Source organism: Verticillium nonalfalfae (genome assembly GCF_003724135.2).
Source record: "Verticillium nonalfalfae strain VnAa140/NRRL 66861 chromosome Unknown scaffold_105, whole genome shotgun sequence".
NCBI classification, from domain to species: Eukaryota; Fungi; Ascomycota; class Sordariomycetes; order Glomerellales; family Plectosphaerellaceae; genus Verticillium; species Verticillium nonalfalfae.
The window spans coordinates 29,711-47,563 of NW_021167330.1; the positions used below are offsets into that span (position 1 = coordinate 29,711).

General features: G+C 58.8%; 6 protein-coding genes across 6 annotated transcripts; 3 read left to right on the forward strand and 3 right to left on the reverse strand.

Annotated features, from left to right (window-relative positions):
* Positions 1–1,560: 1,560 nt before the first annotated feature.
* D7B24_000476 (uncharacterized protein) lies at positions 1,561–3,932 on the forward strand (the record flags this gene model as incomplete). The annotated part of the gene is made up of 3 exons (XM_028634732.1): positions 1,561–2,498; positions 2,558–3,253; positions 3,365–3,932. 3 exons carry the CDS (start codon positions 1,561–1,563, stop codon positions 3,930–3,932), a joined length of 2,202 nt encoding a protein of 733 aa, XP_028492581.1.
* An 879-nt stretch (positions 3,933–4,811) lies between these two features.
* On the forward strand, positions 4,812–6,056 carry TVP38 (Tlg2-vesicle protein; the record flags this gene model as incomplete). Its single annotated transcript, XM_028634733.1, has 1 exon — positions 4,812–6,056. One exon carries the CDS (start codon positions 4,812–4,814, stop codon positions 6,054–6,056), a length of 1,245 nt encoding a protein of 414 aa, XP_028492582.1.
* Positions 6,057–6,560: 504 nt separating this feature from the next.
* Positions 6,561–8,453, reverse strand: D7B24_000478 (uncharacterized protein; the record flags this gene model as incomplete). Its single annotated transcript, XM_028634734.1, has 2 exons — positions 6,561–8,015; positions 8,289–8,453. The coding sequence occupies 2 exons, from the start codon at positions 8,451–8,453 to the stop codon at positions 6,561–6,563; spliced, it is 1,620 nt and encodes a 539-aa protein (XP_028492583.1).
* Positions 8,454–9,045: 592 nt separating this feature from the next.
* D7B24_000479 (uncharacterized protein) lies at positions 9,046–10,543 on the forward strand (the record flags this gene model as incomplete). Its single annotated transcript, XM_028634735.1, has 2 exons — positions 9,046–9,106; positions 9,168–10,543. The coding sequence occupies 2 exons, from the start codon at positions 9,046–9,048 to the stop codon at positions 10,541–10,543; spliced, it is 1,437 nt and encodes a 478-aa protein (XP_028492584.1).
* Positions 10,544–10,834: 291 nt separating this feature from the next.
* Positions 10,835–12,268, reverse strand: D7B24_000480 (uncharacterized protein; the record flags this gene model as incomplete). The annotated part of the gene is made up of 1 exon (XM_028634736.1): positions 10,835–12,268. One exon carries the CDS (start codon positions 12,266–12,268, stop codon positions 10,835–10,837), a length of 1,434 nt encoding a protein of 477 aa, XP_028492585.1.
* Positions 12,269–13,312: 1,044 nt separating this feature from the next.
* On the reverse strand, positions 13,313–17,176 carry D7B24_000481 (uncharacterized protein; the record flags this gene model as incomplete). Its single annotated transcript, XM_028634737.1, has 10 exons — positions 13,313–13,347; positions 13,492–13,643; positions 13,699–13,803; positions 13,873–14,100; positions 14,151–14,594; positions 14,916–15,015; positions 15,102–15,603; positions 15,664–15,846; positions 15,898–16,293; positions 17,162–17,176. The coding sequence occupies 10 exons, from the start codon at positions 17,174–17,176 to the stop codon at positions 13,313–13,315; spliced, it is 2,160 nt and encodes a 719-aa protein (XP_028492586.1).
* Positions 17,177–17,853: the final 677 nt, after the last annotated feature.

The window sequence follows — 17,853 nt, forward strand, 5'->3', positions numbered from 1 at the left end:
CTCCATTCGTGTTCACACTGCTTTGGCATGCGTTCAACATCATAACCCCAGCGGGACGCTCTGAGGCTGGAAGCTACCGCTAGGGCGTGTACTACCCTCAGGTACCTCAACCTTAGGCGGGTAGCTCATGTGGGGAGCAGCCCACCGTCTTCCTACCAGGGCACAGGCACCATCAGGGACATACCTTACGTAGAGACGTCCCTGGAGAGACGATGCATGCCAATCTAGGTACCTACCTTAAGGTACCTTAAGATACCTAGCTAGGTATGTGACCAGAAGGTATCTGTTCGGATACCACGAAGCATAAAATTTTGATTCGGAGACACAGGCAAGCGCCCTCCATCTCGAACTCAGTCAGCTTAGGTACCTGGAACGCTTGGCGGCCTGTCCCCTGCCTCAGCTCTTCTGCGACACGGCCTCGCGGCAACCCCTGCCTCGCCGCTTCAATGCACAAGCCCCCAGCCAACCAGGCCATGCGCCCACCACCCACGACGAAGCTCGTCACGTCACGGTGTCCAGTCCAGTCGCACCTCAGTTGGTGAAGGGAAGAAGCCGACAAGACAATGGAACAGACGGAGCGGACGGGCTTCCACCCACCTGGCCGGCCACCTCATGTGACAGGTCGCATCCAAATTGTGCATTCTCACTCGCCGACCCATCTCAGACTCGACGCTCTTTGCATCAAATCTCCATCAGTTCTCTTCAATCTCCGACCGACTGAAGGCAAACCCTGACATCCACTGCATCGTTGATGGTGCCCGCCCATGCCTCCTCTCAGAGCCTGAGCCTCGACAAATAGTTCGCTCCCCAAGCTAGGTACCTATACCTATATCGACCGTCTGAGGTCCCCACTCAGGTGGTCCAGTCCCCTCATTTCATCCAAGGTGAGAGCTTCCCACTAGCCTCCCCTCCCTTCCCGCTGTCGCCCCAGGCCCAACCGTCTGTCCATGCTGCTCTGCTGTTGCTGCTGTTGCTGCTGCTGCTACGTGCACCCACCATTCATTTACCTTTGTCTGCTCACCACTCCATCCACACGCACTCACCCTTTCCACTCACACTTGCTGCTGCTCTCTTCTGTCCCCAAACACAAACACCAACGCACCGCGAACACGACGCGCCCCTCCGGCAATGTACGGCTCATAGGTTTCCACACGCTGCAGGAGCTGACGTAGGATGTCTTGTCCATGCTGCTGCTCTTGCTAACACTGCTTCTCGAACCATAGCCTTTCCTTTTCCCCAAGCACCACCTCCCGTCACCTGCAACCCTCTACAGGCTGCATGTCGGGACCCCCCCCCCTTACCTACAGTACTACCTACCCACCTGAACCCGAGAGAGATACGCAACGTCCTGTCCCCACTTCGAATCGGAGCTACTGCTGGATCAACAACAGCACGCCTACTCGCTCTCCCCCCTTCCCTGCCTGTCATTCTCATATCGCCATTCTCTCGGCCTCGAAATCCCATTGCTCCGACCCTCTTCCTTCCAACCTCTCCGAGCGGTGGCTGCGATCCTCTGCATAGGCCCCTCCCCGACGCGTCCCCGCCCCCCTCCCGCCCACCATGGTCTCCGACGAACACTACGAGATCTGTCTCCCCATCCTGCAAGATGCCACCCTAGAGGACGAGGACAAGACCGACCGGCTCGAGGACCTCCTCGCCAAGGAGACCAACCTGAGAGACTCGGCCCTCGAGCACGCCATACTCGACGCCTTGTGGCGATATCGCGACGGAGGCTCCAGCGCCGCCTCACCGCCTCCCATCCGACAGACCATCCTCCGACGGCCCTCGCCCGCCTCCTGGCGCCAGAACAGCAGCACCCCGCTGTCGAGCTCGCCCCGTCTCGGCGTCAGCCCCCTCGCGCCCCCGGGCTTCGTCCCCTCCGGCTTTGGCCGCAACAAGCCGTCCGCCGTCTCGCCCTTCTCCTCGCCGAGACCCTCGCCGAGGCTCGCTTTCGCCACGCCCGCCATACCCCACAGTCCCAACCTCAACGCCTACGAGTTTGCCAATGACCCGACCCCTTCTGCCGAGACGTTCGGCGACTACCAGACGGAAAATGTCGAGTGGCTCGTCGCCGACGATGCCGTCAGCGTCACATCGTCCGTCGGCACGTCAAGCGGCCTCAACGCCGCGGCCCCCGAGTTCTCGTCCCTCTCGTCGCAGCAGAATGACATGTCGCCCTACGATATGCTGCGCTCCATACTGGGACAGTCGCGGACGGATGACGAGATCGAGGCGGCTCTTGCCGTGCACGGCTATGACCTGAGTGCCGCCATCGTGGCCATTATGGAGAGCCAGGCGCAAGACGGCTCCTTCCCGAGCCTGCAGGCCGAGGAGACCAAGTCCATCGTCATTGGCAAGTCCATGGCCACCGAGGCGCGGCCCGCAACGCCGGCCGGCCAGCAAAGGTCGGGCGTCATTTGCAAGTTCTACATGTCCACAGGCCAGTGCCTGCGGTCCGATTGCCGGTTCAGCCACGACCTCAGCAATCATCTGTGCAAGTACGAGTGGCCTCCTGGGTCTTCACCTGTCACCGTCAAGACTAACCATGCTTTCACAGGTACTGGGTCATGGGCAACTGCCTCGCAGGAGACACGTGCATCTTCTCACACGATCCGGCCTATCTCATGAACAAGCTCGCGCTCGACGGCGCCAGCACGCCTCCTACTAAGCAGGCCACCATACAAGTATCAGACTACAACTCGTTCCCGCTGCTCCAGCCGGGGACACCCGAACACGGCGCCGGCCAGACCAACGGCGGCTACCCATTCGTCGGCATCACGCCGCCCCCGGGTCTCAAGCCGTTCCACGCAGGGGAGAGCCCCAGGTCTCGGTCTCGTCCCGGCAGCCGGCAGCAGCAACCCCGCGAGGCGGTCGTCATTGCGCCCTCCCTCGATGATGCCGACGCCTTCCCGTCCCTTGGCTCGGCCGCGGCCAAGCAGCCGAAGAAGCACCACGGCAAAAGGGGCGGGCACAACCACAAGGACAACTTTGTGGCGCCTAGTTCACTGGCGGAAATTGTCAAAATGTCGCCCTCGCCGGCGCCGGCGGTGTTGCGGCAGGACCCGAAGAAGATTGGGCGCAACGGCAGCTCGACCAATATCCGCAACGGGGAGAACAGCCTGGCGGCACAGGCGATCCAGAGCCCGAAGCATATCCCCTGGCTGGAGACGGGCGAGCGGGCCAACAAGCTCTACCTGAAGGCGCGCCAGGAGGCTATCAAGCACGGCGGCCTCAGGAACAAATTCCTGCAGAGGTATTTCCTGTCCCCCTCACTGTCTCTTTCCTTTTTCCCCCTTTTTTCCTTTTTTTTTTCCTTTGGGCGAAGGTTGAGCAGCACAAGAGCCATGACTGACCATGACGACAGCGCTGCGCAGGCATGGAACCGGAACGACGCGCGGGCCGCCAAGGCGCTGAGCCTGCGGGGCCAAAGCGAGAACGACCTCATGCGGAAAGCGCATCGCGAGGCGGCGCGGGAGCTGTACGAAGAGCGCAACAGGGCCAACTCGACGAGTGCCGAGATGTACGTCGACCTGCACGGGCTGCACCCCGAGGAGGCGGTCGAGTACCTGGAGCGGGTGCTGGCGGAGAACAGCAAGGAGGGGCGTCCCATATACGCGATCACGGGGACGGGCCACCACAGCAAGAGCGGCAAGGACAAGGTGGGCAAGGCGATCCGCAACTTCCTCAACGAGTGGCGGTACGCATACCGGGAGTTCTCGGTGCCGGGGGACCGGAACAACATGGGCGGGATCCTGGGCATCGACGCGACGAGCTACGACAAGAGCCTCGCCAGGTCGGGCGCGGCGAGCCCATCCGAGAGCAGCAGCAAGGAGGAGGTCGACATTCTGAGTCAGGGCGTCGAGATTGGGGATGGCAAGGTGAGGCTGCTCGTTCGAGACCCGCCCAAGGGACCGAGCGCAAGACGGTCATGATGCTGTGGATATGAGACGAGGGATTCTGCGGGGGCGGGCTGGCATGAGAAGACGAGACCCAAGACGAGACCCCAAGACGAGACCCCAAGACGAGACCCCAAGACGAGACCCCAAGATATGGAAGACAAGCGAGAAGAAGACGAGGATACAACATAGAGGCATCCACTCTGGCCCTTTGGGTACTGACAAAGGTGTGATGCCAATGCATACAGCAGTTTGTCGTGCCGATCAGTCCCAAGGCGAAGCAACGCTAAGCCTCGTTTGGGCGTGTATGGTTCAACGCCTGTGGCTCAACGTCAGTGCTGGAACATGGAACACGGGACACTGGACCACTCTCCACCGTCTTCCCTTGCCATTGCACAACACAACCGTATGAATGCTCCTCAGGTAGCAAATTGAGTTGCTGTAGCGCCATCTACCCCAGGTACGTATGGACGTTTGGTCGCTGGGGAGGGCGTGCGGTCCTCGAGCCTCCTGGCGGCACAGCGCAAGTGCTGACCAACCCATGACGACTGCCTAGACCTCGTATCAATTGAACCTCCCCTCCACTCCCCTCCCCCCGGTGTATCCGACACCGCAAAACTCCCTCCACGACACTGCATCCTCGCCTTCTCCCATTGCTGTGGAACATGGCCACGCGGTAGCTTTTGTTGCTCACCGAATCCATTGAAGCTCGACGCTCGACGCTTGCCGCTCGAAGCTCGCTCATACGACGCAGGGCCGTCATCAACACCCCATCGCTTGCATCGCCTGCTGGGTTTCGCTTTCTTACTCGACTTTGGCTCCTCTTAACGACGACCCCTCCGATCATCCCTTTGCAGAACATACTCCCGAACGGACACCCATCACAACGACACAACCCGACCCTCCATCCCAGCCATGCCCGCCAACGGCAACGATGCGTGGTCGGCAGCCCAGGCGCTGTCCATATCGCCCGAGCCCGGTCTCGCCTCACCCACGCGGCGCGCCTCGCCATCCGCCACATCGTCGCCCGACCCTCCTCCGCCCTGGGCTCGCCGGTCCCCGTCCTCGCGGCGGCTCTCGACGACACGCTTTGCCCGCCACCAGCCGCCGGCGCTGACGCGGGCCCTGCGTGCCGCCCACAAGACGGCCAACAACCTCTGGGTGCTCTACCTGCGGCTGCCGCCGGTGCAGCGGCTCGCGCTGACGCTGGCGCTCATCGTCGTCAACGTCGTCCTCCTCCTCTTCGTCATCTACTCGCACGCCATCTTCGCGTGGCTCGCGCCCGTGTCGCACCGCTGGCGCGCCCTGCCCGGCGGCTGGGTGCTCGCCTGGCTCTTCACCTTTGCGACGGCCTTTCCGCCCGTCATCGGCTACGGCACGTCCGTGACCGTCGCCGGCTTCGTCTACGGCTTCCCGCACGCCTACCCCATCGTCGCGACGGCCACCGTCGCCGGCAGCCTGACGGCCTTTTACACGTCGCGCACCGTCTTCAGCGGCTACGTCCACCGCCTCGTCGGCGCCGACCCGCGCTTCGTCGCCCTCGGCCACGTCCTCCGCAGCGACGGCCTCGGCATGCTGACGGCCGTCCGCTTCTGCCCGCTGCCCTACAGCGTGTCCAACGGCTTCCTCGCCACCGTGCCCGCCGTGCGGCCCGCCGCCTTCGCCGCCGCCACGGCCCTCGCGAGCCCCAAGCTCCTCGTCCACGTCTTCATCGGCTCGCGCCTCGCCCTCATCGCCGACAAGGGCGACGCCATGACCGCCGCCGACAAGGCCGTCAACTACACCTCCATGGCCCTCGGCGGCCTCGTCGGCCTCGCCGTCGGCTGGCTCATCTCCCACCGCACCATGGCCCGCGCCGCCGAGCTGGCCCTCGAGCAGCACGACCACGCCCACCCGGACCACGACCACCGCAGGCGCGGCAGCGACGGCTCGTCGTCTCCCGCCCGCGGCGCCGCCCGCGGCCATGCCGACTTTGACTACGCCGACGTCGAGGCCGGCCTCGTCGACCCCGAGGACGTCGCGGCCCTCATGAACGAGGATGACATTAGCCTCTGGGGCAACGAGGAGGATGCGCGGTACCGGGACGAGGACGAGGCCGGGGGCCAGGAGACGGGCGTCGTGGACGACGCGCGGCGGTCGAAGACTGGGAGGAGAGAGTAGGCCGTGTTTCTCCGTTGCGCCGCGTCTGCCTTTTTCTTTCCTTCTTCGTCGTTCCGTCTTTCGACGACAACGCCTCGTTCTTTTGGGCCGCTGCCGCTGCTGTTGACGACCTTGATGCCAGTAGCGTGTCTGAGAAAGCTGGTTGGCGTTTTCTGATTAGGGGTTTGGGTACCTGTGTTGTTTTTTCCTGGAAGGGTCCTTCACTATAGATGGTGCACATGTGGGAAGGTACAATAAAAAACATAGACACATTTCGGCATCGACTGGTTTTCGTTCCATGCATGTGGAGTATTCATCTGAATTGAAGTGTGGTATCCTATTGTTACGCCGTGAAGACAGCCCGCTCTCGTCCTCATCCTCAAATACACCCCAAGCCATCGTCACGTCATGAGATCAAGAACAAGTACAATCGCTCGCGGGTGAGTACAGTCTGAATAGGAAACGCTAACCCAAAACGCCGGCGCTAAGAAAACACAAACGAAGAACCAAAGTAAGAGAAGCAGGTCATGGTCGCTGCCCCTGGAAGTGCTGCATAAACTGAATGGCTTGTTCGATGGGATACCCGATAAACACGGGCCCCGTGAAAACCATCTGCGGCCCACCCGGCTTGAGAGACTCAGCCGAGGGGTTGATAAAGGTCGGTTGCTGAGGTGCGTACGCCGATTGTGGAACAAAGGTTGGTTGAGGGGGAGCGAAGGTGGCCTTCGGAAGCGATGGCGGTGCTGGTTGTGCCTTGGCTGGTGGTGTGACAGGTCTCAGAGGGGGTGTCGCCGGTAGCTGGTGCGGCTCAGGGTCCTTGCCCTCATCAGTCTTGGGATATGCTGGTGGAGATGCATCAAGTCCGTTCATGACAGCGGCGAGCTTGGTGTGATCGAATGGGCACTTGCCCCCAAGAGCCTTGGCTGGGGTCGGGTGACCTGCTGGGGTCGGAAGACCTTGCGATGATGTTGGCATGACGACGGGTGCGGGCGGCGGCGACAGCGGCGGCCCATCCTCGTCTTCAAACCTGTGCGTCTCATAGACAGGAACGGAGATGCCCCAGGGACGGCTGGGAGACTCGCCGACGCGGACCTCCTTGAGCGGGCGGTCAAAATGACCTTGGCGTTCATCATCCACGTCGTTCGGCTGCTCCGGCGGCGTAGAGTTGACTTCCTCGATATCGTCCGTGGCATCCGACGTCACGGCATGCGCCCAATTTTCCACCCTTTCATTCGACGCCTTGTCAATCTCTTGCTGCATTTGCGACGTCGGCAGCATGGGCTTGTGGAGCGTGCTAAGACCCTGCACCATGCTGACTAGGTTGCCGTACTTGGCGTCAAGCTTGCGAATTTGGTCTTCACTTCTCTGGTAGCGGCGGACACACACCTCGTGGCTGCGTGGCAGCTCGTGCTTGTGTGTCTCGACGTAGTGGGCAATTTCCTCCGGAGAGTGTTGGTCAAGGTAGCGGATGGGACACTTGTTGGCGGCGTTGCCGCTGGACTGGACCTGCTGCGATGTGGCTTCCTCTAGCATGGCGGCACAGATGGGATCGGCAGAGTGATGAGGGGTGGTGTCCTGCGGGCCATGTTCAGCGGAGCCACCATGAACGTGGCCGTTCACCATGTCGGGTTTGGGTGTCGCTGCCGCCGAGAAGGGGCATTGAAGCTGGCCCTTCTTGCCCTCGATGGTGAAGTCTTGTTCCAGTGCGGTCGACATGGATGTGACTGTTTGCCCGTCGCACGACAAGCTGCCTCTGCTAGATACACTCGTTTTACTCGGCTCCACAAGGGCTGAAAGCTGTTTGGCGCTTCGGCGACCGTCACGGATGAGCAGTGCAAGCTGGTTGCGCGTGTCAAGATTGTTGCGCCGGGGCAAGGGTACAGGTTTAGCGTCGTCTACGGGCAGGTCTGACGGGAGCTGGAGCTTGGCCAGAGTCTCTGCAATATCTGGGGCGTTGGGTGCATATTTGTCTGCTAGGAACTGGTACTGTCGGCAGGCAGCCGGTGGGCCTCGTGTCAGCACATCTGCTCGAGGACCGAAGTGGTTCGGAGAAAAATCAAGTGAGAAAAAAAAAAGGGAGCAGGGGTAAACAGGTCAGAAATTGGTAAATTTTTGTCGATCTTCGGTGCAGCTTGCATCTCTTGATCTAGAGCTAAATTTTGTTCATCATGTAGAAGGGGATCGCCTCGCATGGCCGTGGGGAGATGATGGCATGCTCGGCTGACAAATGAAGAATTGTAGCAGTTGGCTTACCTGTTCGTGGGCGAACCTCAGCTTGTGTTCCAGGATGGTTTTCCTGTCAGTCAGAGCCTGAACCTCATCGGCAAGAGCATGGAAAGAATCAACCAATGTCTGCGTCAGATTGATATAGTTCATCACATTGCTGAGGTCGCGTTCAGAGTGCGCGGTGTGAGGCATGAAGGATGGTGTTGGGAGAAGATGGTGGGTGATGGAGGAAGGGAAGAACTAGCCGTCAGTCTGTTGGGTCCTGGTTTGCAGAAGGTGTGGATGCCGAGGGCAGCTTCCTAATTGCACGGATACGCGTCACGTGGGTGACCCACACCATGCACTGCACCACACCACCTTCGGCGACACGCACCCCGAGGCCGACCCCTGCCGCTCTCACGGCACTGCAGGTAGCTAAGCCTGCTACCTTGACAAGCTGAGGTACCTACATACCTACCTAGGCTTGCTAGGTAGCTACGCTGGTACTGTAGGTAGGTAGGTTGGTGGGCACCGACCTGACTGCTTGGGGCAGTTGGCAACCGCTGGCTTCAGAGCTCCACTTATCAACCCCTCCATGCTGCACAGCATCTTGAGAAGGAGACAGACGGAGAGCTGCTGGAGAGCATCTATCACCACGATTCTCGTCAGAGCTGCATATACTCATGTATCTGCCTCTCTGTCATTCCAGTACTTCACCTTCTTTTTGTAGTCTTTTTCTTTCCAGAGTTGAACCATCGCACTCCCTTCGCCCAGATCAGCCAACCTGGCTGGTACTGCCTGAACAATGGCAGGGAAATTCATCAATGCTGCGAAGCTGCTGAGCAGAAGATCCCATATCCTGCCAGGTACATGTTACATCTCGCCATTTCCAGCCCTTGTTTCCCGCGCCTGGACTAACATCCCCAGACCAACTCCAAGTCTCCGAGCTCTTCTTCGAAGTGCCTGCCGATTACTCGAACCCTCCCGCCGGCACTCTCAAGCTCTTTGGCCGTAGTGTGACCAAACATGAGCGTCCAATCGTGCCGCTCTCGTCAGCCGACGCCATCAAGGCTGACCAGAAGCCATGGCTCGTCTATCTCGAAGGCGGTCCTGGCTTCGGCAACCGCGAACCCCAGGACATGCCCCTGACCCGCCTTGCCTTGACCCGCGGGTATCAAGTCCTGTTCCTCGACTACCGCGGCGTCGGCTCCAGCACCCCCATATCCGCCGCCTCCGTCAAGCAGAGAGCCGGTACTGATGCTGTCTCCCAGGCTGCCTACCTGCGTCTCTTTCGCCAGGATAACATCGTGAACGACTGTGAGGCCGTCCGCGCCTGCCTCACGGAAGGCTACCCTGCCGAGAAACGGCCCTGGTCCATCTTCGGCCAGTCCTTCGGCGGCTTCGTCGCCCTAACCTATCTCTCCCGCTTCCCCCAGGGCCTCCGCGAGGTCTTCCTGACCGGTGGCCTCGCCCCCCTTGACAAGACCCCTGACCAAGTGTATGAGGCCACCTTTGAGCGCGTCACGAGCCGCAACGAGGTCTACTACAAGAAGTACCCCGAGGACATCCGCGCCGTCCGCGAGATCGCCCGCCACATCGCTTCACACGAGGGCGCCTCCGTACCGCTCCCCGCCGGCGGCACCCTCACCATTCCCCGCCTCCTGACTCTCGGTCTCGGCTTCGGCGCCCACGGCGGCCTCGACTCGGTCCACGCCCTGATCCTCAAGCTGGCGACCGACCTCGACCAGTTTGGCCACCTCACCCGCGCCGCCCTCGCCGCCGTCGAATCATACAACCCCCTTGACGCGAATCCCATCTACGCCATCCTCCACGAGGCCATCTACTGCTACGAGCCCGGCGTTGCCTCCAACTGGGCCGCCCACCGCGTCGGCAGCCGCCTGGCCCCCTACGCCTGGCTCGACAACACGAAACCCCTCGTGCTCGACGAGTCCGACGACGACAGAGAGCCCCTCTACTTCTCCGGTGAAATGATCTTCCCCTTCCATCTCGACACCCACCCCGAGTTGCGTCTGCTCAAACCCGCCGCCGACCTCCTGGCCGCTCACGCTGAGTGGCCCGCGCTGTATGACCTCGACCAGTTGCGCCGCAATGACGTCCCCGTCTACGCTGCCAGCTATGTCGACGACATGTACGTCGACTCGCGGATCGCGCGCGAGACGGCTGCCGCCGTTCGCGGGTGCAAGGTCTTCGAGACGAACACCATGTACCACAACGCATTACGGGCCAAGACGGGCGAGGTCCTCGGAGAGCTGTTCAAGTTGCGGGACAACACGATCGATTAAGTGATTTTGAGCGCATAGTGTTCATGGCAAGCGTGTGTGTTTTAATTTCGTGGAGAGAGATGAAAAGCGATATAGTAGAAAGACGATCGGTGACACGAAGACAGTGGACCAACCCACAATGCCTGGCTCTATGATAACCGTCATTGTCCTAATTGAGCCAGCTACATTATTGCCAACGCCTGCTGATCGACCGAACCTATAATAATACGTGTCTGCATCCGCGGATTCTCAGAAAGCATACGAGTTGACGAGGGTCAGTCCAGCTTTCACTACCATGCTGCCTAGCTCCCACTAGTCCCATATCGCCGGTCCAGGATGGACTCTGGCATAGGGATACACAACTGTTGGTCCTCCGAACGGCGGAGGGGGCGGTCCCGGTGGCGGCGCAACCTCCATGCTCGGCAGGTTCTGGCCCCCGATGTCTTCTTCCCTCCGCAGGGCCGCTTCCCTAAGCACCAGCGCAGCGACGTCCGGATGGCCGATGAGGAACTCGCTCGTTTCCTGCGGCGCCCTCTGCCAGAGGAGCGGCTGCAAGAAACCGATTCGCGCAAAGACCATTTTGAGCAGCAGGTCTGACTCAGGGACTCCAGCATACAGCGCGGCGCAAAGACGTAAGACCTCGGGCGTTGCGGCGTCGCCGCCGGCCGTTTCGAGCATGTCAACGCAGCGGCGACGAATGGCAGCCTTGAAGTCGTTCATCAGAAACTTATTGGCGCAGATGTATACCTCGATGCTCAGTGCGTACGTTTGGAACCACGTGCGCATGTCCTCGCCATGGATGCGGCCCTGCGCCTTGTTTGTCGCGTCAATGCTATCGCCAGCTGCTGCAGCTGCAGGGTTGGAACCGCGCCGAGCGCTTCCTCGGGCAGGGCCATCAGCGTTTGTCGCATGAGGGGTCGAGCCTGGAGGTGTAGGAATGAGATGACGGTTCCGTCGGCGGCGCCGGTTTGGCTGGGGTACGGGAGGGCCAGGCATCATCGGTGGCGGAGGCGGCATCATGTGAGGGGGCATAGGGCGCGCACGACTGACACCACAGTTCCAGCATGGCGGTCCTGTTGGGGTGATGCACCGGGGACATCGACAACCCGGGCGATGTGTTTCGGGGTGCTTCTGCTGTGCGTGCGCCCACTGTCTCTCTTGGCGGCGTTGTCGTCGCTGCACCAGACGACGGCTTCGAGCAGCACTGTTCTCACTGGCAGCGCTTTCTTCCGAATCAGATGAGCTCGAGGGGTCCTCAAACCCACGGACCCCATCATCTCTCTCCTTACCCCCTCCTGTCTCTGGTCGCAGCACCGAAGCGACAGCCCGGATGGGCACGAAGGTTTGCTGATACAGGAACGCGACGACGAAATGAAAGATGGCAGGGTCTTCTTCGGGAAGATCCATTGACTGTGCGTCAGCTTCTCGGAAGCTTCCACACAATGCCTTCCTGAAATACTCGCTCGTGAGCAAGACATCCTTATGGACATGAAATATCTCCATGTCGGGTGCCTGGCCGACCCGAAGCGGAATGATGGGTGAGTTATAGCGTCCATCCGAAGACGACAGCCAGAAGTCCTCGCGCAAGTTCGGTGCATCTTTTGCCTTCTTTTCATTGTGCGCGTGCTCGAGAACAACGACATCTGGCGTCGTACTTGTGGGCGCCCTCATTGTATCGTCTAATGTCCGCTCTGCGCTGGCACCGGCGCTGCTTCCTTCGCCGTTGCGGTTTGGCTGGCTCGACATGGCGGTGGAAATCCTCATGAGGTCAACGAAATAGAATCCAAGTCGTCGTGGTAGGTTGGTCTGTTTGGTAAGGACAGGGGCTGTCAAGAACTCCGAAGCGCGCCGTTGGTGTTGCGCCTGTCGAGGGTAAGAGGGATGAACACGCAAAATGCAGAGGGAAAGAAGATTGGGCGCAAAGTCCTGGCCAGCAGAGCGATACTTGAGTTAGAAAAGGTCACAGGCAGCCACGCGACCTTGAGACGCATGCCACACCTCAAGAGCCAATTGGCGAGTGGCCGAGGCAGACTTGATGGTGTGCAGTCAGCTGGTGGCTGTAAAACTCCAAGCGGCGGAGTAAGGCCTTGCAGCCATTGACCAGCCGCCCGGTCCGTTCTCCAGGCAGACGAGGCGGACAGACAGACTTCAGTGGATGGCAAAGGCCTGGAGTCGACCCTCTTCGCTCTTGATCATGCGCATAATGTAGTGCAACCATTGCATTCAGAGCTAGGAAAGCTGCCACTCCTGTCGTGTTGCGTAGAGACCTTCGACGGCCACGCACTTCCTACGCCTGCGCTGTGCTGCATCGTATCACAGGCGTCATCACGCAGTGGCCATTCTTGACAGGCCATGATGTGAGGCGACCTAGCAGCAGCCGACTGGCATTCGAACCTCGTCCGAGCTTTCGCCCGTAGTTTGTGAATCTAGGAATCCCATGGCCAAGTTTGCCATTGCATCAACAAGTACTGTCGGCCATCTCACCTTCAGTCCTGACCTGTGCCCCGAACATAAGCAACCTGGGCTCTGTCCCTGGGCGACATTGGTATCTGCCATCATCGTCTTCCCAATGTCACTATTCAGTTGCACCGTACCCGGTCTGCGCTGACGGGGAACAGAGCCTGTAATTAGGCTCATTTTATTGGTGGGTGCAAAAGCATGCATGCATACTGAGAGGCCAGGAATTCGCTTGGAGCCGCCTTGCTCAGGTGGCTGCCAAGTTCGGGCTCTGCTGCCGCCTCGTGAATACATTGGCTGCCGACGGCGGCCTCACAAAGCATCCCTAGTTCCTCACTCTTCGTAGACGTCGTGTTGCATCTCTATTTCTATTCGAGCGTTAGCTGTGGTGGGGATTTTAGATCGTGTACTTTTCGCCTACGCCACAATCGGTTTGCCGAATTTGAGATGACTTGGGCCTTGGCCATCATCTTCTCTTCATACTGAGAGCTATCCTGAGCCTTGACTCGCACCTTGCTTGGTTGGGCCTGAGGAGGTCAGCACGCGGTTTGTACTGAGGACAGGGGTTTGTGCACTTGCCTGTAGAAGAATGGGCACCAACTCCCGCGGGTCCGCGTTCGCGACCGCCGCGATACTCCGGTAGCCGCTCTCCCAGAAAATTCGCCTGTTCTCCTATGAGCTAGACAAGTACGGAGTTTGCGGATGCGCCTTCAACTCACGCCGTTCGACTTTTAATAAAGGTTATCTTGGCCAGCGCCAGCAGGTCTGCCCTGGCACCGGCTCTCAGGCGGTCGGAGAAATGGTCGAGCGCTGCGGACATGATGCTGTGAGACGTATCAGTCAGCGGTTCGATCCGTCTTGAATCCCATTTGATGACGGCGTGCTCGTCTTACCCCCATCCCATTTGCTCGCAAAACTTGATCATACCAGCAGCGAAGCCGGTGCATGTTTGGGAGAGCGTCTGCACAGCGCCTCGGTGCACATCATATTTGCGAGCAACAACATGGATCGGCATCTCATTACAGAGGTCTCGTAGTTGTAAGGCCATGTAAAACCTGCGATGCACACGAATTACATCTTGTTCTTCGGCTGTCGATCCCTTCAGCACGCCACCTTGCGCTCTGGAAACTTGTTAGCTCGTGCCATGGCTTTGCACACAGTGTACACTCACAACCGGTTGATCACAGCACGCTTGAGGCCTAGGAACCCGAGAACACGATGACCGCTGTCATCAAGCGCCTCCATCTCGTTGCGAAATACTTGCCAGTTGATGTTTGTGCCGTAGTCCTGAACAGGGGTAAACATGTAGAGGATATGCATCTCACCATCCATAACGAATGCCTTTAGCGCACGTTGTAGTTCCTTGTGGATAAACGTTCCATCATCAGGGTCCAAAGCTGATGCTACAATGGCCTTGCCCAGTTGTGTCGGACGAAAACCATCCAGCCCGTCGACTTCGACAAAGTTGAGAGAGAGAAGGTTGTCCAAACTGCTTTGGACACACTTTCGGACGAGTGCGAGATCGCCTGTGCAGGCAAGAAGCGTTTTCGCCGCATAGTCGTCGATTGAATCGCGACTTGTGGCCAAACGTATGGCGATAACTTCTAGTAACGCTCTGGGCATTGTCAGTATGGGTACACGGTTTTATAGTGGTGACCGACCTCTGAATGCGCTGCTTGTCACTGTTGAGGCCACTCGTGAGCTGTGGTATCTCGGAGTGCATCAGATCAACGACTTGTTCCAGGTCGTCTTTCCGACAACACAGGTACGTTTCGCCGACTTCGTCTTTCCCTTTTCGTCCGGCTCGACCACGCATTTGTCGGAGCATAGAGGGACCGACAAAGTCGCGGCCCATTCGCGCATTGTGAAGAATTACACGGCGAGCAGGCCTTATTAATGTTAAGCAATGCCACATGTTTGTCTGACGGTAACTTACAAGTTGATCCCGGCAGCAAGACTGCACGTTGCAACGCAAACCTTTAGAACGCCCATATCATAAGCATTGGCGATCAGTTCGCGTTCTTCCGTAGTGAGTCCTGCCTAGGCAAGGTAAGTAGATGAGCGAGGCGCGATGTAATGGAAACCGACATCTGTGAGACCAGTCAGAAGAGTCATGCAACACCAGGTTGGTATCGGAACTGACGGTGGAATGCTACTCCTGAAGGTATAGTCTCTTCGAGCGCCGCATCAAGACCAGTGCTCAAGCTCCGCAGTTCGGCAAGCAAGCCGACTCTCTTGTCAAATACGGTGGGTTCAACCTCTTCTTGCTGGGGCAACACTCGGGCGATTAGCTTGGCATCCGTCTCGCAAGCACCCCGGCTTCCGGCGAAGACCAATGCGCCGTATCCTGCTCTAGCGGTTTCGGCCGCTAGAGCTACTACCGAATTGACTACTGGGTCCTTGAGCTCTCGATGAACTGATGGCTCTATATGCCTGATAGCCATGGCCTCGGACTGTGTGGGCTGAGAAACATTCTTCAACTGATTCGCTGTCTTGAGCAACTCGCTCGTGGTGGCAGCAGGGTATACATGGCTTTCGTAGACGAGATGTTCCTCGACGGGTACGGGCCGGTACTTGGTCTCGTAGGAATGACCATCGAGCCAGGTCGATAGCAACCTGATATTCTGTGGCGCCAGATCAGTCCTCCACCCCTTTTAAGCACAGTACGTGCCGCGGTAACTCACAGAGAGAGTTGCGCTCATGCCGACAACCTGCATCGACTGAGGAAGGGATATCAGTTTAGTAGCCATAAGCTCCATCAGATAGCCCCGATGGTCGTCGTCAATCATGTGCAATTCATCCAATACCACAATTCTGAGGTGCTTGATCGAGCAATCGTCGATAGCCGTGTTGATCATGGCATTTGCCTGTGGCGAGTCAGACCTGGCCAGGACCTGATGCTTGTGTGGTCACCTTACCTTCTCAATAGTGCAAACTCCAATGTCAAAGTCCGCCCAAGTTGACTGCACCTTGCCGCCACCGAAGAAGCCAACGACGCGTATAGTATTTTCGTCGGCCCTCCGCCGCCAAAGCCGATTCGCTTCATCTACGGGAGGGGGATCATTCACCTTGGCCAGGCCATCTACTATATGGCGCAACCAACGGACCTTCTCCTGAACAAGAGCAACATAAGGAAGGACCAGGATGGCTTTTGCATCTTTATCTTCGAGGACCCGCTTCAGCATGAGCACGTCGGCCACCAGAGACTTGCCGCCCCCAGTGGGCGCGCTGTAGATGAGGTTCTTCTCGCCACTGAGGAGACCGGGGCCGAGCAGGCATGCCTTCTGCCAAGGGTAGATACTGTGAATGCCAAGCTTGGCGAAGTTATGGATCAGCGGCCGTGGGAGGCCATAGACGGTGTGGGCGAGGGAAAGAAAGGGATCTACGGATGAAGAAGGGGTCGCTTGGATGGTCCGTCGCTGGGAGTACTCAGAGAGCCCTCGGTTCCTATGCGCAGCAGCGAGGGTTGTGATGGGGCTGGCGGAGAGCCGTGGAGAACCAACCGGTTTCCCAACAGAACGTTGCGCTGTTGCCGATCGGCTTGGGATAATGGGACACGGAAACCCTGGTGACGGTTCAACGTCCGAATAACTGCGCTTTTGCCCGGGTAGGGTGGCCTTAGAATACGTATGCTTCGTCTCCTGTGCGGCCTGGACAGACGTTTTGTGCCAGATGCCGTTACCAGCCATAATAAGCAAAGACTGCAGTCAATGTAGTCTCAATGGATTCCAAAACAAAGATTGACGCTGGAAAGCCACGAGTCAAAACCAAAGATCAAGTAGAAAACCAAACGAAGGAGCGGCAGACAGATCGTGGTGATGACACGATCCCGAGTCCAGACCATTCAAGAAGCCGCGTCGAGGCACTAGTCAACAGGATGTCGAGAGGCCCCACCAGACGCGGTATCACGTGCCCAGACTCGGCTCTTGCTCGAAGCTGATACCCTGCCGGGCCCTGATTGCTTGCGCAGGCATAGCGCGTGGCGGTGGCAGGAACAGGCGGGTGTTTTTACATGGGGTGCCTGAAGCGAAGTAGCTCCTGTGCAGTCGACAGCAGCGAAGGTACATGATCCTGCAGGGGTCGCATCGATAGGTGGCAGGATGGCAACATGGGAAAGCGCAGGGCCCCACACCCTCACCACAGGACCCTCCGCCTTCCTGTCCAAAGCTCGCCCTTGCGTACGCTGCCCGTCTCCATTCGTTGATATTTGTGTTGTCGCCTATCCTTCTCTTTCGCGCATGACACCGCAGGTAGCAAGGGCGGACATCAGGCTCAGGATGCGGCGTTGCAGCTGCCCAGGATGAATGACAAGGTTGGGAACTCCGTCGCTGCTGCCTCTTTTGCGGTGCATCCTGGATGCCTACCTACCTAGGTACCTTACATGTAGGTACGTAAATACTGATGCGCACATTAGCTATCAAATATGATCACCTAGACACTTCACCTGGAGGCAGACAAGTAGGTCCCCCAAACCTGCCTTGGGTGCTTGGGTGCTTACCAGGGAGGGACAGGGCCAGACCCCCTGGAGATGGGGATTCCCAGGCCCCATTCGAACCAGGGAGGTACGTACCTGGATGCACTCCGGAGCCTTGCTGCTTTTAGCCTGAGCCGACCCTGAGTTGAGGTTGGTGGCTCAGCATGCACAACCTAGCCACCCACTCTTGCATAAATATCAGCATAAAGTCTATCCTCGGTTTGGTCATATTACGGTGAAGGACACGACGTCCGCAGACCCGTCCTCGCCCCGGTCCCTCGCCCGATCGTGCTGGGCTTACTTGTCATGGCATGTAGCGCCAGCGTACCCTTCACAGCACCCAGCGGGTACCAGATTGTGCGACGCACGCACCGTTTCTCTAGACACAATCCCATAGACT